General features: G+C 43.7%; 3 protein-coding genes across 3 annotated transcripts in view; all 3 read right to left on the bottom strand.

Annotated features, from left to right (window-relative positions):
* The window catches only part of obi1 (ORC ubiquitin ligase 1), a 28,468-nt gene extending 27,827 nt beyond the window's left edge, over positions 1-641 (bottom strand). The window contains exon 1 of the mRNA XM_049717103.2: positions 594-641. The gene's annotated coding sequence lies outside the window, so the exon portion shown is untranslated. The remainder of the gene's footprint in view (positions 1-593) is intronic.
* A 2,986-nt stretch (positions 642-3,627) lies between these two features.
* Positions 3,628-10,329, bottom strand: rbm26 (RNA binding motif protein 26). Its single transcript, XM_049717052.2, has 22 exons — positions 9,867-10,329; positions 9,553-9,671; positions 9,333-9,451; positions 9,066-9,157; positions 8,701-8,984; positions 8,333-8,608; positions 8,015-8,254; positions 7,756-7,896; positions 7,519-7,659; positions 7,286-7,394; positions 7,056-7,215; positions 6,538-6,732; positions 6,325-6,426; positions 6,176-6,244; positions 5,996-6,094; positions 5,643-5,717; positions 5,342-5,524; positions 5,094-5,198; positions 4,806-5,009; positions 4,525-4,611; positions 4,310-4,423; positions 3,628-4,069 (listed from the first exon to the last, which is right to left on the bottom strand). The coding sequence occupies exons 1-22, from the start codon at positions 9,923-9,925 to the stop codon at positions 3,980-3,982; spliced, it is 3,063 nt and encodes a 1,020-aa protein (XP_049573009.1). The 5' UTR covers positions 9,926-10,329; the 3' UTR covers positions 3,628-3,979.
* A 198-nt stretch (positions 10,330-10,527) lies between these two features.
* cyp27c1 (cytochrome P450, family 27, subfamily C, polypeptide 1) lies at positions 10,528-20,177 on the bottom strand. Its single transcript, XM_068650468.1, has 10 exons — positions 19,759-20,177; positions 19,004-19,194; positions 18,636-18,835; positions 18,348-18,557; positions 17,950-18,113; positions 13,558-13,724; positions 13,348-13,426; positions 12,967-13,170; positions 12,773-12,892; positions 10,528-12,679 (listed from the first exon to the last, which is right to left on the bottom strand). Exons 1-9 carry the CDS (start codon positions 20,044-20,046, stop codon positions 12,773-12,775), a joined length of 1,623 nt encoding a protein of 540 aa, XP_068506569.1. The 5' UTR covers positions 20,047-20,177; the 3' UTR covers positions 10,528-12,679.
* Between the last annotated feature and the right edge of the window lie 1,091 nt (positions 20,178-21,268).

The following is a 21,268-nucleotide window of genomic DNA, read 5'->3' as shown; positions in this document are numbered from 1 at the left end:
AAGGCTCATAAAGCACAAAGAGCTTCCACGGATAGATAACAACAAAAAAGGTGATGCACTGTAACGTTGAATTGAATATTTTTGAATTATTATAAGAGAGGCTGGATATTCTTTAGTTCTACTTGATACCACAGTGGTTGACAACAACATAATAGATTATTGCAAAGGGAGTGTGTTTCTTTTTGAATGCAACAATATTTGATTTAAAAAAAAAAAAAAATTCTGAGACTCAAATTGTGCAGGTCTATAGGTTACTGTATACATACACCATTTAAAATGCTATGTTGAAAATTGGACCGACCCAGGAAATTGGGTCAATTTGAACCAACTTTAAAAAAAATATATTTATTTATTTATTTATTTATTTATTTATTTATTCATTTATTTATTTATTTATTTATTTAAACAGATTTTTGTACAAATATGCCAATTGAAGAAATGTCCTCCTCAATGTCAAATACTGTTTAATGACAAAGATGAACTGCTGCAAACAAACGTATAAGTTTCAGCCTTCAACTTCATCAACATAACGTGCAGAAAACGACACCAGCAGCAATCATAAAACTAATAATAAATGAGATAAGACCACTCACAGGGATAAAGTTGGCAATCCAATGCAAAGTGCACATGGAACTCTGACCAGGAAACAAATGCTGGAAAGGGTGACACAACCAGAGGTCATGAACTCTTCACCCGGTGCCTTCTGGTGGCCAGAAGAAACCTCTACACTTTACTAAAATGGATTTTTTTTTTTTTAAATGTGTGTGCATTAAACATCTAATTTATTTTTCTGCAAACATTTGACTTCATACCTTCAGGAAAGTTTATACTTGACAACAAATATGCATAAATTCATAAAATTCTGAATGTAGGTCAGGCTTCTTTCATTATCTGACTATTATCATGCATGCATTCATGCACTGTTCCTAGGTTGTCCCTAATAAGATGGTCCTCAAATCAGGGGTCAAGGATCAGAATTTAATGTGACCTCTGACACATAATTAAATTGCCATCTTTAACCTCAGTTACAAGCTGTCACGGAGCATCGGATTGCATGCAGCAAATCACAGTCGCAATCAATGTGAGAGGGGAGGGGAGGGGAGGGGAGCAGCTTCCCTGCCTGTCAGCCATGTCCTGGAACATCTGCACAAGCATGTTATCTTTCATGGAGTTCAACTGGACACTGATCATGTTCGTGTGCAGCGTAAGCGCAGTCATGGCAGCTGCAAAGCAAATACTCGAGTGGCGGTGACACAGCAGCTTTTGCAGCTACGCCTGATCGAGGACCCAAGCAGGACCAGCACTAAGCCCAAATAAATGTAAACATTTTATGTAAATTAATTTTTTGAGTCGATTATCTCGAGTCGTTTGAAATTCAAATAATTAAATTGACTTGAATTAACCCCAAAAATATTTTTATCTTAACCTGAAAAGTTCTACTTTGTGTAAGCAAGCTATTTTTTTAAAGTTGTCCCAAATAAAGTTGTAGTATTTTATAAGAGCAATATATGTTAAGAATTTGAATTATTATTTTTAATTTACACTTAATACTGCATTCCACAAAAACAAGATTATTTTATTGACTGTAGCAGTGTCGCTTTTTAAAATCAGGTTTGTTTACAGTTTCAGTCTCCAAAATCCTGACGTAATGTAAATAATAGCATTTCTCTCCAAGTCAACTTCAGCAGTCCGTCAGAGGCCAGCAGACTAAAATTCAGGTTCTTCACAGAGGCCAAGTGAACAGATCTCGCCATCAACTAGGCAGACAGGCGGATAACCTGAGGTGGCAGAAGAAATCCATCTTGAATTTAACGTGGATGTCGGTGTGAGTGAGGCGAGGTTTTGTTCACACAAGTGCAGATGTGCGAGAACATCAATGTTTCCCCAAAGTCACATGATGCTGAATGACGATGCTGATTATGATTTAGGGGGTGCTACTTTGGTTTCAAACTGTGCCTGGCTTTGTGGCCAGGGGCCCTGTGTTGTTTAAAGGGGTAGAAATACTAAATTAATCATGCTTTGGCTCCACTTGCTAGAGAGTGAAATTTGCTTATGGAAGCCCATGATCACATCAAATATTAATGTCTTCACAGAGGCGTGCCATTGTAGCGGTGGGGACATTTAACTTGGAGGTGGGGGGGTCAATGTGGAAAACACCTTCTTTATATTGGACCCCTAACATGGTGGAATAAAGGATCGGTGGTTTCTACTGTAAATGTGACCAATCGATAATTTGAGATTCAGATTCGACTCAAAATTTGATTCGCATGCAAGGATGTTTTTGTGTTGTGAGAATCCTGAGATGAGATTCAAATGAATCGGAATAAATACACTGGAAAGTGTGTTATGTATATGCACTAGATGTTGCATATCCATACGAGCATCTTCTGGAGCCCCTACGGATTCCAGTAAACAAACTTTTAAGTGACAAGTTTGAACACGAGAATCCCTCGCATAATTTAATTTAGGTTTTCTGTTACAACTTGATGTTTCTTTTGTCTGAGGTTTGGTGAAGCCACAGTAGGTAAATGAGATGGCGGGAGGGGGGCCTTTAACACCCCCTCGCTGAGATGGAGGTGCTGTGCTGCTGTGGAAGCCTTAAAATGATGAAGAGCCAAAATTGCACATGTGCAAATCTGATTCCTCACAATTATATCGGCGAGCCAGACAGGCACCGAGGGTGGTCCGGGAAGATTTGAAGTGCTCCACCCTGATTGGCTTATTTGTCCTCTCTTATCCAAGGCTGAGGGATTGTGGGAGCTTGTCTCTGTGGGTGCTGAGCCACCTCATACAGTTGAGGAGCACCTAACAAAGTCACTGCTGGATTTGTAAGGAGGAGACCATGGTGATGGACACATCCTGTGTGAATACTGACTCACATTTTAAATAGGACTTGTAAAAGAGTAGTTGTGGTTATCTTTGTTTTGGTTTTAAAACAATGCAGTAATCTACAATGGTCACTTATGATATATGCAGATAAATCAACTGGAGCAAATTTATCTTGAGGTTGTTCTTGATGATGGGTCAAAAGATTTTAAAAATGCCAAATCTGTGCTGTGGTATGAGAACGCGGTTTTCCAGTCTGTATCGGGAACCAAATAAGCACAACAGCCGTAAACTCATAGAAAAATACATATATATGTATATAATATACATTAATTCTATAAAAACAGCAAGATTTGAAGTTTCTTAATTTCTTCAACTGGATTACCTGCAACAAAAATAAACATTTTAAGGATTTGTTTCACATTTTTTTATAAGTGGGAAGAGTGCACATTTCAAACAGTGGAGATGTTTGAAATATTTGACAGTGCCTTACCTTGGATTGGAATCATTTACATACAGCAGGTTACCTTAAATTCAGGACGGAGGAATTTTTCAGGAAGTTTACTCTTTAGGTGTTGTCGTTTTTTAATGGTCAATACAGCGTTTAAAGAGCAGAGTTTATCTAACTGCCATATTTCTAGTAGTTTTGCCCCCTGTTTTTGGCAGTGTCTTCTGACCATTTCAAGTTTCTTTTTTTAAACAATGCAAGATTAAAGCAAATTACTGAGAACGCAAGCTTTCGTACAAATCTTTTCAACCTCGACATAAAATATTTACATATGAACTTCCAAACAACCAATGTAACACTATTCTGCAAAAACTTTATAGTCTGTCAATTTGTTAAACAGTAATACAGGATGTATTTTTTCAAACTGATAATTCAGCAAGCTGTCACATATCCAGACAAACCAGTTATCATATTACAAAAGAAAACAAAACAATTCTACATTAAGAGCATTAAAAAAAAAAGTTGCATCTGGAATTACATATTAAAAATGAATCAAAGTTGCATGTTTTTTTTTTCAGCCAGTTACATCAGTGTGACGTCAAGCTAACGTGCCTTGTCAGATTTATAAACAGGCATTAAAATAAATAAATTGCAGGACATCTGGTCATCATTGCACTCAGCTGTGAAAGAACATCGGGATCATATTCATCTGCGCCAAGAGCGAGGTTCGTTGTCGTCCTCTTCTTCGTCGTCGTCCTGCAGCAAGGCGTCATCGCTCAGTGACTCTTCTGGGTACTGGAGAAGAACAAAAAAAAGCAACCCATTGATTTGAGCTGGTTAATACCTGATGAAAAGAAAAGTGCATTTTTCTTGAGCGTGTACAGAGAAGATCTAATCAGAGCTCTCTTGTGTACTAGCTCTCTCTTGTGGTCAGGGATGGTACTACAACGCTTGCTCTGAGACTGGACCTTATATTATGCAGAATGCATTATGACAAATGTGTTCATCTGCAAGACACAAAGAAATGACACAAACCTCATCCTCTTCTGGCTCCGCCTCATGTACATCAGAAGCATTCAGCGTCATGGCAGGCTTATGCCAGGCCAGGCGTAAAATTCGGTTGTTCAACTTGAAGCCATGGAGGGCTGCCTGCGATTTGACAAAACCAAGCATGCAAGATGAAAACACAATATGAGAGGGAAGGGGGTGGCAAAACAGCCCAAAGTATTTTGGGGAAGGCGACTACTCACCTGCTCAGCCTCTGCTCTTGTCCTGTAGGTGATGACTGCAGACAAGGTGTTTTCATCAATCTGGCAATCTTCTATTTCTCCAAATTGCTTCAAAATTGTCAACATGGAACATTAATCACTTCACAATATCCAATATTAACTTGTGAGACCAATTAAATGAAATTGTTATCTGACAGCAGATTATTGTGCAGCAACACATCACTGTGCAATTGTGGGCTGCAGTGCCATCTACTGGACATTTACTGTATTACTCAGAGAGGTGTCAGAATATGCAGACTTACAGCAAAATGTGGCAGCAGGTCGACACACTCGGTCTCAGTGAAAGCAGAAATCGCCAGCGCTCTAGGTCGGTGGTCCACAACTGCGTGCAGGGAGGCGCCTCTTCCTCGTCCTCTGGCGCCTCTACCGCGGGCTCTTGGAGCGCCACGTCCTCGAGACGAGACCCCGCGGCCTCGTCCTGGTGTCAGCAGTCCTCGTTTGGCAGCCTAAGCAGAAGCAGTGGACAAGATCATTGAAATTTTAATTTATTCAAATTGAAATCCATTTTTCCTGATCACTCAATGTTATACCTCTATCTGCAGTTGGGTATATTTGATCTTCAGCAAAGCGGTGTCCTCTCCAGCTTGAGTCTTCTTGTACAGATCTAACTCTGCATCAAGCAGTTCTCTCTGTGCCTGGGGGGAGGAGAACAAACATGACTTTCTGCCATCTTTCAAAAGTCAAGACACATAACACCAGTTACTTAAATCCCATGAACATAAGAAACTTGAATACATTCAGAGCTGAATGTCCATGCTGAGATTTCACAAAGTATTACCTGGGCCTTGCTCTTGACCGTGTGCTGTACCAATAGATTGCTGCTGATGCTGCTGCTTGATATGCCTTTGATTTCCTCTTGCAGTTTGGTGATGCTCTTGGTTAAGGTGCCCAATGTTTCCATGATCTTGGCTTTATCCTCTGCTTTCATTGTTTTGTTTTTCTCCAGTTTGGAGATCAGCAGCTGTGGACAGCAGGGGCATGAATGAACCGTGGTTGCAAAATATTTCAAAGTAACTTGTTTGCATTTCAAGAAAAACATTTTTTTTTTTTTGCCAGTCCATTCAATCGGATGATCTTACCTTCTGTGTTTCAATGTGCTTCTCCAGTATTTCCTGCTTTTTCTTCCGTACGTCTTGCTGTAGCTTTAGGGCTTCCTGGAAAAAGATTTATGGGGCATGATCAAAGAGTGACGATATTGAAAAGTACAGCTGCATTACACAACCAATACCACAATTTGTTTATTTTTACAAGCTGATATAAAAAAAATCTCAACGGAATTTAATGACAACAAGTATTATGAATTTCACTAAGATATAATTCCACTTATAAAGATGGAATTTTACTGGCATCTTCTCACGATCATTTCATTGATAAATTTCGATGGAGGGTTTTGTGACGCCCTCCATGCCTCTTGCAACATTTCACCCCTCACCTGTTTCTTCTTCAAAGAGTCCTCTGTGTTTTTTTGGACCGCTTTTAAGGCCGCGGGATTGTATACCGTCTTTGAGAGGCCCGCCGAAGTTGAAAACACCTGAAATTGTGCAAAATGTGAACACAAAAACGTTGGCACAATGTAAAGGGGAACGTGAAGATCTAATTGGCTGACACTTGCCTTCTCAACGGGACCTGCAGGTTTGGCAACAAAACCCAAACGCTCCTTCACTGAGACTTTAGCAGGATTCTGAATCAGTTAGGGGGCGGGGGGTTACATGTTATTCCAAATAGTATACATCGACAAGTTGCACTTCCACAAAGGCACACCTGAGGAGCTACGCTGGAATCCTGCGAGGGCTCAGAGTTAGCAGGGAGAAGAGGCCCGAGGCGATCTTTGACGGACTGCTTCAACGAAGTCGCTGGAGGCTGCTGAATGTTCAAGAGATTTCAATCAATGCTCTGAGAAGCATTTGTGGCTTCTTAGTCTCTGTGTCAGCGCTGATTTTTTTTAAATCTCAGAGATCACAAGGCACAATTTACCATGGCTGACTGCGATTGCAACTGCTGCACGTGAGACAGACCCTGTCCTAGTCCATCATTTCCGTTCTCCCGGAACCAATGCACCCGGATAAAGCGGTTGTTGAGGACAGCCTCTGTGCTTTGGATGGCTCGCTTGGCCTCATCTGGGGCCGCAAACTGGATCAACGCACCTTCGGGGTCATTCTGGTAAGCCACCTTGGAAAATGGAGAGCATGAAATGATTTGAGGTATAAGGCCATTTCAATGTTTTGTCTGCATGGAGTCTGCATTTTAGGAGCCCACTAAATTTATTGTCCATCTTAAACTTCCTTAATTCAAATTTTTTTTTGGGGGGGGGGGGGGAGAAAAGTGGCTGACATTATGGAAATTTCCGTGCCGAATACTGAGCGACTCATACCCAAGCACGCACACAGTTACATATTAGCTCATGAACAGAATTGCTTATCTTTGCGCCACCAGGGAGATAGTGGAGTCACGAAAGAAACAAACAGGACGGCAACGGTGAAAAGGTGACCTACCTGCAGGTTGACGATGGTTCCGAACTTGCTGAAATGCTCGTTCAGTTTGCTGATGTTGTTGAGTTCGGAGGGAATTTGCCGAACTAGCAGCTTGGTGTTGGGAGAGTTGTAGGGACCTCTTCTGTGGTAGCCCAGGTGGTTGGGTTTGTTATAGTTTGGCCTGCGAGGCAAAAGAAGACATTTATCTATGCCGGGTGCTTTTGGCAAGACTCCACTTCATAATGTCTCACCTGTCAAACCAAGGTTTCTTGTGGAGAATGCTTCCATCATGCAAACCGGAAGGTCTCTTCCTCAGGCTCGAATCCATAACAATTCTCATACTGTTGTTTGGAACCTTATCTAGGGAAGGAGAAAGCCAAAGTAAGGTCATCAAATTTATTCAAAAATTAAGGAATGTATGAAATACAGCATTGGTGTTTTACAAACGAGCCTGCTCGCACGTTTGCCATCGGACCAGGCCTACCTTTCTGCGGCTGGTCCACATCCCCCATCGTGAGGCCAATCAGATTGGGCCTCTGGGCATTGACCCGGTGGCGGTACATTGGCCTGGAGCTCGTAGTGATACTGGGAGCCTCGGGGTTGTACACATCAGTCTCGTACGTATCTGCCACAAAGATTACGACAAGCGACGACGTAAGCGACATTTACGTAATTGGTTACAAATGCATTCGATTACCAGCGAACACGCAGCTGCTCTTACCGGAAGGGAAAAGTGGTGTAGGCATTTGGGGAACTGAAGAGCGCATGCCAGAAGTGACAATAGTGGGAACGGCACTTGTTATGGAGTTTGGAGGAGCATCCATTCCAGATGGTTGAAGTGGTGGAAGAGGAGGAGGTGGTCCTGAAAAGCAAGGGGGGAAAAAAGTCAATCCCTATCACAGACGGGAAACCAAAATCACTCAAAATGTAAGTGCCTATTCACCAGAATGTGGATTTTCCTAGGAGGACAGAAAGCTTACCTGCAACTGGTGGAAGGCTTGGTGGCAGTGTGCCAGGCGGGGGGACAGGAGGTCCCAGATTCACAGACGACGGGTTCATTAGTGGTGGCGGCGGAAGGCCAGGGGGAGGAGGGCCCTCCACGCCTGGGATGGGTGGAGGTTGGAAGGGCATCATATTGGGCAGACCGACGTCCTCCACTACAACGGGGTCACTTCCGTGGTCGAAAAGACACATGTCTCCTCTCATGCAGAAGCCTTTCTCTGAAGGACGGACATGACATCATTAGCCCAAATAATGTCGACGTGGATTTAACAACTGCATTTTTCCGCTTTGCTCACCGTCATAGTCACGGCAGCGTTTCCTCGGTTGAGGAGGGGGTCCTCTGAAAGGGCCGCGATCCACGGGGTGCTCAGGGCGGAAATCTGACCAGCTTTCAGTGGTGTTGTTGCTGTGATGATGAGTGGGCGCGATAACCGTGATGGTGCTGCTCAGTGTTGGCACGGGGAAATGGGAAGTGGTCGCAGTGGAAGCAAGAGCAGCCGGGGTGTAACTCTCAGAACCTTCCAACCTGTCCACTCGATCGTGATCGTACTTCAATTTCCCGGGATCCCGCTCTGGAAACAAAGTGGTGTTACAGTAGTTAGGGTTGATATTTGAATAATTTGGTTTGACTTTCATTAGTCCTGTGTACTCGGAACAATCTTACCTCTACTCCTACTTCTTGACCGAGTTCTGCTGTGAGAGGGACTTCCGCTTCGGGCTCGATCCCGGTCCCTGTCTCGGTCCCGGTCTCTATCTCGGTCCCTGTCCCTGTCTCGGTCACGGTCTCGAGTACGATCCTTGCTCCAACTCCGACTTCGGCTACGGCTGTAACTACGACTTCGACCCCTCCGTCGATTGTAGCGATCGCGGTAGGAGTCCCTTCTGGGTGGATTGCGGTCGTAATCTCTCTTCCTGGACCGGTCATCTCTTTTACGATCGTCTACTCTCCTTTGGATTACAAAAATATGTGTGACAGAGTGCAAGATGATGCCAAATAGTGCATGTAAAATGGACATCTGCGACACGCACCTGCTATCTCTACTGTAGCGGGAACTCGATGTTGCAGGGCTGTTGTTCACTCGCCGAGAGAACTTTTTGTCACGTTCTTCTTCTCGGTTCGCCTGAACAACAAAACGATACATGCGGTACTGGACAAAGGTAATAATTTTAATATGTACAATTTAAACAATCAGTTATCTAAGAGAGCTAAATGAGGTTGAACTCTGATGTGTGTCCTTATCATGTAGTACAACTAGGAATGGATTAAACGTTTTTATGACGGCAAATTATTTTTACCTCCTCTTTTTTCGGCTCATCTTTCTCAACTTTGGCCAAAGTGGGTTGTGGTTCCGTCGGAGGAAGATAACTTTTGTTGACTATAGCTTCAAACAGCCTGTCCACAAATTGCTGGGTCTCTGGAATTGAATTTGATTGAACAACAAAATAATCAATTGAAAAAAAAATGAAGATCAGACGAGAAGTCCTATCAACTTGTGACTGCAAGATCGATTGGTACCTTTCTGGAGAAACACGTCCAACTGGTCAATACACAAGGCTTTTAGTTCTTTTTCAGTTTTGTCTTTCTTCACCAGGGCAACAACATACTTGGCGAGTGCTGAGGGGTCAGCGTCGCAGCTACAACAGTAGAACAAACAACTTTTAAACCGCAAAACACGCTCAGGGGAAACACAGATATTTTATGAAATAAAGGGACTACTCATGCCATCCACACTTTATTGCTGCGTAATCGTGTGCTTTCAAGGAAAGTTCATTCATACCGAGTTTAACTAGTGAACTGAGTCGTAGCTAGCAGCTAACGTTTTTACTTACATGGGCTCGAGCGTGTCAGACAGCCATGTTTTCAAAGCATCCAGATTTTCTATTATCATTTTAGATCCAGCCGGAATTTATTTTTTTGTAACCAATTAATTAAACGCCGAGATGAATAGTGAACATTCGCTTAAGTAAAGTAGCCACTTTAGTCTTTAGTTGAAGCTAAGATGCTAAACGCGCCGTTAGCTCAACTCAGCGGCAACAATGCTGGTCGACTTAGCACAAGTCCCAGGCCGCGAAACGTGCAGTCGGACGTCCGTACTGTGAGTGTTACGGATCCACGACTCACGTGCACCTGTATGCCAACCGATTTCACAAGCTCGACTCTAGATTACAATTAAAATTGCGCAGTTAAAAAATACAAGTGATTTGCACGCCGAACATATCACTCCATTTACGCTCCGCGGTAGCTCGCGTGCCTGTTCGACTATTTACTTCCGCTTTTGATCTCGTTAGCAGCTATCGCGAGAGCAGCGGTGACTCAAGAACACGTTTCATATGAATAGCGTTGTAATCGCCATTCGAATCATCACTTAATGCATTAAATGTGTAATATACATTTAAAAACGACACTATGCAAATGTACTTATGTACGGTATGTTTCGTGATTACTATAAATAATGCATCCCATGCTTTTGGAGAAAAAAAATAGCACACATCATAATTTCATTAAATTTATTGTTTCCACTTTTACTGAAACTACAGTAAAAGCAGTAAAAAACACAACGCAGATAAATACAAATACACACTTCTGTTAAAGGCTATCAGAGGAAGAGTGCAAATCATTTTTCAAATTATAATTTGATTATATTTACGATTTCCAGTTTTACTGAAACTACAATTAGAGCAGTAAAAAATACAATTAAACAGATCGTTACAATTATATAAATGTGCTCTATTTTCTTAAATGAAAAAAGTGGGAATCCTAATCCCTTTCTTTGTTACCTCTAAAATACCGTATTTGCCGGTGTATTGGTCGACCTTTTTCGATCCAAAATCGACCGAAAAAAATCGACCTCGACTTATACACCGAGTCATAAAATTTAACTTCGTATTCATCGCTTCAAATGTGATGGTAACCAAGGCCGTTTCTCATGCATCTCATTGTGCGTTGCACTTAGAAAATTTGAACCGGGCGGCGTGCGCGAGTGCGCGGCCCGCTGGAAGTCGAATGAGGCTCCGCGATCTCCTCCGCGGTGCTTATAAACAGCCGATCCGCTCAGCGGGGGCTATTTTCAGCCACTTGGCGCGTGCGCACGGCCTCCCGGATGTGCCGGGCGGGTGCGCGAGCTCGCCGGCCGCTGGAAGTCGAATGAGGCTCAGCGATCTCCTCCGCGGTGCTTATAAAGTGCTGATCCGCTCGGCTTGGAGCTATTTCCGGCCTCCCGTTGGTGCCGGGCGGCGCGCGCGAGCTCGCCGGCCGCTGGAAGTCGAATGAGGCTCCGCGATCTCCTCTGCGGTGCTTATAAACAGCCGCATACGCACAGCCTCCCGGAATTTGAACACATTTCGTCAATAAATTTCGCATATTGAATTTTGAAGTTTAATATAATGCAACAATTGAGCTCGACTTATACAAAGGATATATCATAAAATCGTAAATTTCCGTCGAATTTTAGGGGGTCGACTTATACACCGAGTCGACCTATACACCGGCAAATACGGTAGCTAAAATTATGCATCCATAAAAATAACACTAAACAGTTTTGTCCTTTTACAGCGCATACAAAAATACAAACCTCCTACATTTTATTTGTTTCACAGTTGTGACTCTTTTACAAATAACGGATTGATCAATTAGATATCGGTTTCTTCTTCATACGTACACAAACATTCTAGCACACTGCTTACACTTGAAAAAATAATTAAAATATATAGGTACTATACTTGGTTGGAATAAGTCGTTTAGTACACATATAACAGTCAGCGAAAAAAAATTGTTAAGGACATTGCTTATAAAAAATGCTGATTCTCAATACATTCACTGTTTACCATCAAAATTCAGTGTCCAACCCAGGGAAAAAAAACGGTGCATGTGAAATTGTGCCTGCATCAGTGTGATTATTGTTAGGGTTTTTCAGATTATCCTTATCGTATGATTATGTTGGAATGCAGCCGGTAATAAATAACCTTGTCTCATCCTACACAAGGTCGTAAAACACCCCCTGACTAGAGCTTCCTATTCAGTCTACTCTTGCCCCCACTCTTTCTCCAAATAAATATGTGTCACGGTCGGGTGGAGCATGGAGCAGGATGACCAAGTGCAGCTTGGACCAGGGTTTATTGGTGAACTCAAAAAAAGGCGAACTAACAGACTCGGCAACTGACATGACCTAACAAAACCTAACAACAAGACTGACTGAAAAAGACGTGAAACTAAATGACAGGGTGACATTACCAATGACAGCAACTGGAACCAAAAAGACATCATGACGCTAACACGTAACATAATTCCAACACCGAACGACCACAACCAATGATCCGACAGGGAGTGAGGGGAAGACAGGACTTATATACGATAGGTAACGAGAGGCAGATGGGAATAATCACACTGATCATGTGCACACAGGAGGGGGGGGGGGGGGTGTTAGGGTTAGGGTTAGGGTTAGGACACACGAACAAAACTATGACACGATCGGGGACGAGTCGTGACAATATGTCCTTGCAGTTGGGAGGGTTTCAATAAAATACAGTGGTTTGATCTAAAACAGGCAAAACATAAAATGAGCTACAGTATTTTACTTTATATCATTGGTCCAGTAAGATTCGTGTCCTTCCTTTGCTGCCCGAGTAAAACCTCAGTAGAAACACTGGACGATGTGCAGAAAACAGTCTTGTGAGAATTTAAAAAATATAAATGAAAAATGTACAATTCAGTAGATGTTACAGAGAGAAAGTTTCACCTAGTTTTCTCGGTCAATAAACTGCAGGTTGATCGGGCTTGCAGGGCAGAGAAGGCCGTGAGTTTTGGCCTGCACTTCAGCGGTGGCAGAAGACGTGCCAATGTGGAACCTTTGGATGAGCTGTAAAACAAGACAAGAGTGAATAATTTGCATAGTTTGAAGAGTTTGCTGTCAACACTGGGTTTATTTTTTACCCGAGTCAGAACCAGATGCATTTCTAATTCGGCTATTCTCCTGCCAATGCAGCTCCTGATGCCGTAGCCGAACGGAATGGAGCCAAAGTTGTCGACACGATCTGAGGAATCTTTTCTTATCCAACGATCCGGCTGGAAGTCTAAAGCATCAGCAAAGTTCTCCTCGTCCAAGGAAGTGGAGTAGTGACAAAGAGCCAACTGAGTCTAGCAAAACGAAGAATGGGCTATTGAGAACAACTGTACAACAAAGATGCATGAGTAATGCAGGATCCCATTACAACTGGCTGCACTGTATATTAAAAAAAAAAAGAAGACTCCATTTTCTTCGAGCACGTGCTCACCAAACAAGACACACATGTTGAATGTCCACACAAGACGTACCCCTTTGGGGATGTAGTATCCGCCCACTATCAAGTCATCCTGGGTAATCCGTCCATTGCCTGGGAGAACTGGAAAAAGCCTGCTCTCAGGGAGGAGCGCACAAAGACTGTTAATCAGCACCATTCTAGATGAATACTTTTACAATAAGACACAAGGATAATCCTATTCATGCAAACACAATAGCAATTATTTGTACCATGCAATGTTCACCTGAGGGTTTCTTTCACCAGGCCTCTGATTAGAGGTAAGCGAGTTATGTCTTCGGCTACGGGGACAGTTCGAGGTCCTAAAGTCCTCTCCACCTCCATATGGATTTGTTCTTGGATTTCGGGGTGCCGTGCTAATAGGTAGCTAGCCCATGACAGGGTGAAGGATGTCTGGAAAAAAAAGTACAGAGAGATCATCACGTTAAGGAATGTTTTTTGAAGCGGGGAATGTTTTATTAAATTTGTGAGAATGGGTTTTGCATAAGTGTTCAGAGGGTGTGGGGGTGCTTTTGAGTGAGGGGTGAGGGGGTCTTTTTTTTCCATGTGCTGAGCGGACATTATTCAGCATATACCTTAATTGGATGTGCTAAATCTAGCCATGGCGTCAAATGGTTTGGTAATGCCGGAGATGGGCTCTCGGGGATAAGCTCCCGGTGACCTATTGATTGGCTCCATAAGGCTTGTTTAACTTGATCACCTCTGACAGACAAGCTCCTTAGCTCTGCCTCCTCGTAGCGACACTGGTTCCGCTAAATGAGCTAGGTGCGAAAGCGAACGATTGGCGCTCAAACCAATAACCAGCCTACGGAATGTCTACACTGCATTACGACACTGGGCGGAGGAGCTGCATGAGCAGCCAACGGCCAGAGGGCGGAGGAGGTCCCAGACCCAACGGCCTAGTGTAGAGGAGTAAACCTCACAAATCAGGAGTGGGGCCCCGAAGGCGGACCAGTGTAGAACGCTCACTGACTCCGGCAGCTCCTGCAGCCCAGTTGGTGCCAAATGTATTGCTTGCATTCCTCTGGACCACACCAACAAAGCCGAGAGAGGGATCTTGACGACTGGGCAACCCAAGGTCTCCATACACTGTGCCCAGGCCTGTGCCTTGGATAGGTCACTCATTGTCGCTGTCTTAGTGACAGAAACAATTTGGGACACAGCAGTTACGGGTTCTAAGCCTGGGCCAATTGACGTCAGCTCAGGCGCTACAGATTGTCTCCAACGGCACCAAGCAATGATAAAAATAAAACAAAGTCGCCAGCGCTTAGACTGGCATCATGGAATGTTAGAACTTTATATCCAGGGATCACCAATGACCCGAAACAGATAAACGATGCTAGAAAGACAGCTGTCATCAACCGCGAGCTGACACATCTGAACATCGGACAATTCCTCTTGGCCCTGCTGTATTGGCCAGTTTGGAGTTGGCAAGGTGAACGAAAATGGGCAAAGATTGTTGGAACTATGCTCCTTTCATGATCTCTGCAAGCCCAGCCACAGACTGTCATGGCGGCACCCTAGATCTCGTCACTGGCATCAACTGGATCTCATTATCACTCGACGATCCTTCCTCAGCTGCGTCAACATCACTCGCAGCTATCACAGCGCAGACTGTGATACAGACCATGCTTTGGTCGCCAGTAAAGTATGCCTCCAGATTGGTTTGAAGCGGGAATCATCAATCTTGAACCGGCCATAAACGATCAGCCCTCCTCAACTACAAAGCCAATCCCAGTGACAAAACACTTGCAGCTCTGAGGAAAGCCAGAGCTGACACCCAGAAGATTGCCAGGCAGTGCGCAAATAAATACTGGCAGAGTATATGCCAGAATATCCAAACTCCGGGCAATGTATGATGGGATGAAAATAGCATTCGGCCCCACTGTCACCAAAACTGCCCCTCTGAAGTCAAGCACTGCTTCAATCATTACAGATCGAACCAAACAAATGGAGAGATGGGCTGAGCATTACCAAGAGCTTTTAACGAGGGAAACTGAAGTCACGGTAAATGCTGTGGAAGGCATAACACCACTACCTGGAAGAGCTTGATGAACCGCCCACTATTCAGGAGCTGTATAAGGCTGTCGATTCCCTATCCAGCGGTAAAGTCCCAGGAAATGACGGCATCCCCCCAGAGGTCATCAAAGCAGCCAAACAAACCAGCCTCCTCGTGCATCTCCACAAGCTACTCACTAGCTACCCACTGGCTGAACGGATTTATTCAGAATCCCAGTGTGGCTTTAGAACAGGGAGATCCACCATCGACATGATCTTCTCATTAAGGCAACTGCAAGAGAAGTGTCGTGAGCAACAGCGACCACTGTACATCGCCTTCATAGACCTAACGAAAGCCTTTGATTTGGTCCGTAGAACGGGTCTGTTCACAGAATTGGCTGTCCTCCTAAATTGCTGAGATTGATTGTCTCCTTTCACAAGGATATGAAAGGTACTGTACAGTGCAATGGATTAAAATCTGAACCCTTCCCAATTACAAGTGGGGTAAAGCAAGGCTGCGTCCTTGCCCCAACTCTCTTCGGCATCTTTTTTTTCACGATATGCCTTCGAGACATCCGAAGAAAGCACATTATCAGTACACGGCTAATCCCAGCTCACGACGTGAGCTGGGATTAGACCGTCGTGAGACAAGTTAGTTTAATCCTTCTGATAATGTGTCGTCAGCGTGGTGTACCTGCACACCTGAAGTGATGGCAGGCTATTTAACCTTACCCACCTATTTAACCTTACCCGCCTTCGAGCAAAAACGAAGCCGGCCTCCAAGACCTTATAAATGCCTTCGCCCACGCTTGTAGAGAGTTCGGTCTGACAATCAGCATAAAGAAGACGAACATCTTAGCCCAAGGTGTCAGCTCTACCCCTCACATCTCAATTACCGACTGTTGCCTCGATGTGGTCGAAGATTTCCCCTACCTTGGCTCCAACATCTCTAACAGTCTCAGCCTCGTCAAAGAGATCGATGTCAGAATCGGCAAGGCCTCATCGGTGCTAGCCCGCCTAGCAAAGAGGGTGTGGGAAAATAGCAGGTCCAGCAACCAATGACCACCAAGGCACATAATCCATAGTCTCTCGAGACTGACGGAAGCCAACAACAAATCTAGCCACACATTTTGTTCCTCTGCTGGAAATAAAATAGTCATGATTTAAATTCACAGTTTCCTCTGACAAAAACACCCGACATCATTTATATTACAACATTTCCCCACTCTGGTAAACTCCCACAGAAAGAAATTTACTCTCACATACGTGTCATCCCCGCATACTGTCAGTTCGCATCGGATTATCAACTCACATCTCACTCCCTCTTTCCATTCAGCCTTCTTGTGACTTTCCCACCCAAGTATTTCATGACGCTTGCGTATTAGTCACCATGAATAGACCCAGGAGATCAGTAAGGGATCGCTATCTGAACAATGAACAAACAAACCTTTATCCAGCCCATTCTTTTTTGTTTGGGAGCCTTCCAGTGTGGCCCTTCCAAAATGTCCTCCACCCCCCCATTTCGCACCCTTACTGATCATCGAAGCCAGTTGGCGGAGACACTTGCAACACCTGCGAGAGGAATCATATAACAGAGGCTCATCCAAACTCTTCTTTAAAGACCTTACTCTCACTCCATCCCCCACAATCTCAGATTTTCTTGCTTCCATCTTACACCCAGGATCATTTTACTCCCCCCCCACTATTAAAAAGAATGGTTGCTAGATTGAGAGAGACTCTGTCCCGCTCCGTTCCCACTAAACCAGCTCACCTCTGGCCAGTTTGTGCCATAACTCTAGCTGTGGCTAACGTGTCTTGACAGCCCCTGTGTTTGCTGAGTAAAGGAACAGCACAGCTAAATCCACCCCCTACCAGCACATGGCCGTTGCTACAAGTTCAACAAAAACACACACCCTTTCATGTTGCGGCCCGCAGATGAGCACAAAACACTTAGGGTACAACGCCGAACAAATTAGGCGGTAGCTGTGCAGATGTTCACATTCCTAGTTGTTCTCCAGAAATGGTTGTTGAAAAGAGATGACTTCAATTTGGATTGTTACGTATTTTTCTAAAATATCCGGTTGTGACAAATGGAGTGATGTCATTCAATTATCTCAGATCTGATGAATGATTTTTCTTTCATCCATATGTATGAGCACCTCATATTATGTACAGTAAAAGCTACAAAACAAACTCATTTTCAAATCGGACGAGTAAAAACTGGTCAAATATTTAAAAAATTATTAAAAGTGAAGACAATTTGCAATTCTAGGAATGACACACGAATTTGATGCACAATTTGTCTTCGCGGGGCCACATAAAATGATGTGGCGGCCCGTATCTGGCCCCCGGGCCTTGAGTTTGACACCTATGGTCTATGGCTTCATGCAGAAGCACACAAAATCCAAACACAGATGTCTGCTGGGGTTCTTCGGGACAACCCGTTGACTTCCCTGACCTGACGCTGGCACAACTACACAGGCGGCAGAAACACCATCCTTGAAACCCAACACTGACTCAGTCACACACACATACGCACACACACATGTGGGATTCCTTCATCCGCTGCTAAAACACACATCCAGCGCACCGCCGCATTCCTCGAGAGCCGATCACACACCGTGTCAACCCCTGCGAGTAACAGCTCGGTTGCATTGGCGTAGATTTCCTCCATGCTCATCTCCTTGGTGACGAGCATGTGCGTAAGCAGTCCTCCCTTCACCTCCTCTCCCCGCTCAAGCTGGGCCTTGATCTCACTGAGCCTCTTATCAATGTGAATAACGCCTGGGAGCAGAGAAGGTGGGATGAATAGAGACGGGGGGGGGCAACAAGTAGAGAAAGGGTAGTGAAAGAAAGAAAAGAAATGAAAGAGCAGGTTATGTAAGAAACAGAAGTTGCACAAACTAAAGATTTTCACTTTAATCGCCATTTTTGAAGCCTGGGAAAAGGAGATGCTTTTAAAAATAGCTACCTGGACACTTAGCACGAATAATTAAATTAAATCCAATGACGTCTTACTGAATTTGAAGAGGCCGTCCCAAGAGAAGCAGAACTCCTCCCAAGGTTTTGGGATGATGGGCCGAAGCCACTTAGGGATGGCTCCGGCATACATGGTAGTCTTGAAGGAACTGAACATGAGGTGTAGTGCGTTGATGTAGTCTTGAGTTTTTTTGGGAATCTCATTTTCCAGACAGCCTAAACGACACTCGTACAAAATGGCCGCTATACCTGCAAAGACAAAAGACTTACTCACAGCAACCAGCCTGGCTGGCTTTCTCCATTCATCACAAAGCTACATTTACGAACCTTCCATGGCGTAGTTGAAGAATAGGTCATTCACGTTGTGCACAGTTGCTCCATCCGCCGCCTGGCTACGCATAATACAAACTCTCTTGATCAGGTCATCTACCACGTTGTTAATATCTTCGGAGAAGACCGCCACATCCCGGGGGCGCATGATGAGCTGCCTAAGGACACTTCGCATTTTCAACCAATGCTCTCCCTCCCTGTAGAAAATTTCATGCTTTGTTGAATGACTTTCAATCAATAGTGAGCAATGTGAGTGATGGCAAATTATTCCGATACATTTCTTTATTAATTTCTGCTTAAACCAGCAATATGTATTGTCCATAATCTATTAGCCATGCCACTTTATTGAAAGAAAAACTACTCACGCGGATATGAGACCTGTGGAACGTCCCCTCATGTCTCTGTACTCTTTCCAAGAGTCCATGTTGCCTCTCTGAGGGGCCACACCTTCAGCTCTCAGCACCTCAGCCACCAGATCACGATCGGCGATGGAGACCACCAGTTGAGGCCCGAAACGGGATTTAAAAATGTTCCCATATTTCTTGCTGTGCTCGATCTATCACATATCGGCAACCATTAACAGATGTTGACAATATTCTTGTTCGCTCTTCTTTATTTAAGATGTTGTTTAAATGATCTATAACAACATTTCACGGAGTACATGTGCAAATTTTTGAGTGTCTCACACACGATTTAGAATTTTTGTGAAGATTGCAATAAGACAATTTTGAAGAGCATGGATGGATGGTGCTACATATTCCAGCTGAGCCCCTGCAGTATTTTATTAGATCGGCACCCCCGCGCATATGGATGGATGGATTTTAAAATATAATTATTTTTTTTGGGCACCTGGAAAAAAAATCCTGGAGCAAGTACCTGGATTGGTGGGGTGATTACGAATCACTAGTTGCGTGAATCAAAACAATGCACGGGCCATGGTGAAAAAAATTCTACAATATATAAGATCCCGATCAGGTGCATAGACTCAAAAATAATCGATGAGCAAATTGTGATTAAATAAAAAAAAACTGTCTTAATTTACTTTGGTTTACGCACATTGGTTTGGAAATATTAAAACGGACAATTGGCGTGATGCGCTTCCATCCAGAGCAATTTTTACCTGGATTTGATGAATTCTACTAAAACCGTCCCTCCAGAAGAACTCGACGAGGTTGGACATCGTGCTGGGTCCGGGCATCTCCTTCAAACTCTTAACTCTTACGTTCTTGTCTCCGATTTGCGCCGCTGTGATGAGACCCGGGGAGACGCTGTCCCCGTCTGTTGACGCGGGGATCCCAAAAGCCTCGCTGGCTGCCGATTTGTGCAATGCCCGCAGTGTGACCACCATCTTATAGTCTCGGTGCAAATATTTCCAGCAAGTTCCCGTAAAATTGCTGAACAGGGCCATTTTTTGTGACTGCGTCCCGTGCGTAAAATCAACCTTCGGAGCGTTTACATGGAGCACGTGCTCGTCCTCTGTGGTACGGTTACGTGAAGTTAGTGCGCTTGTGTTGTGAAACGCTTTTAAACGGTGCCTTGTGCGGTGAAAGAAGAGGATTGGATGTTTGCTTTGGGAGACCTCTGTATACGGATGTGGGCGTTTCCTTACGCCCCCTTAAAAAGACTTCTGGTTCATCCTTTCTTTGAGAAAAGGAGGGGAGAAGTATTACAACATGCCCCCCCAAACTATGTTACGTCACTTCGATCAATCGGCATGTCGTGAACCCGCAATGTACACAAACGCGCACAAAACCAACATACAGTCAATTACATGACCACAATTATTACGCGCGGTGGTGCATCTGTGCAGACATTAATTCAAATCTTTCTCATCACTTCATTCCAAGCCAAGTGGCCTCAAGTATCAGGAGGCAGGACACAAAAACATGATTCACAGAGAACAGAACCCAGCTTCGGCTGGCAAATTTGAATGGACGAAGGTGGACACTTTCCCACGCTCACTTCTTTGGAACGCTGCACAATGCACGAGACTTTAGATGCCATTCTTGGAGTTCTATTGAAGCAAATTGTCTTGACTTTAAAAGCAAAAAACTACAACCCCCCAAGCATTTCCTTATACGTCAAGTGAAAATAAACCTTGCCTTTTGTCACCCAAAGAATTTCGCACATTGAGCATTGATTGTTTTTCTTTACTTGACTGTAGGCTAAGAATAAATTAGAAATTTAATAACAGTTGTAAAAACATGGAAAAAGAAGGCCAATGCTACCGATGAATTGCTAGAAGAAAGAGTAGTATGTTTATTGACTATTTTCCATGTGTTTTTACAGCATTTTACAAAATTGCGTGTGACTCTTACGGTTTGACTTACATATATCATTTTTATGTATCGGCCTCTGTCTGCAAAGATTCAAATGTTTTTTTTTTTCAATACTAAAAGAGGGTTAATCCACCTGTTAATATTAAAATGATGAAATTGGCTGGTCTTGCTTTATAGAGAGTTAAAACCAAATTAATTGTAATTTCCATCATCACAAAATTGTGTCAACATTTTTGTATGGCCCTAAAACCTTATAATCTGCCACTAATCCTCACAAACCAGGTATGAAACAGTCATTAGATTGAGATTAAAAAGCGAAGGGAAGATGGAAAATGCTATTTCCGGTTGTAC

The sequence above is a fragment of the Syngnathus scovelli genome, chromosome 4, assembly GCF_024217435.2.
Source record: "Syngnathus scovelli strain Florida chromosome 4, RoL_Ssco_1.2, whole genome shotgun sequence".
Lineage (NCBI taxonomy): Eukaryota > Metazoa > Chordata > Actinopteri > Syngnathiformes > Syngnathidae > Syngnathus > Syngnathus scovelli.
The sequence above is the reverse complement of the archived record's forward strand: the minus strand, read 5'-3'. Positions and strand labels throughout refer to the sequence as shown.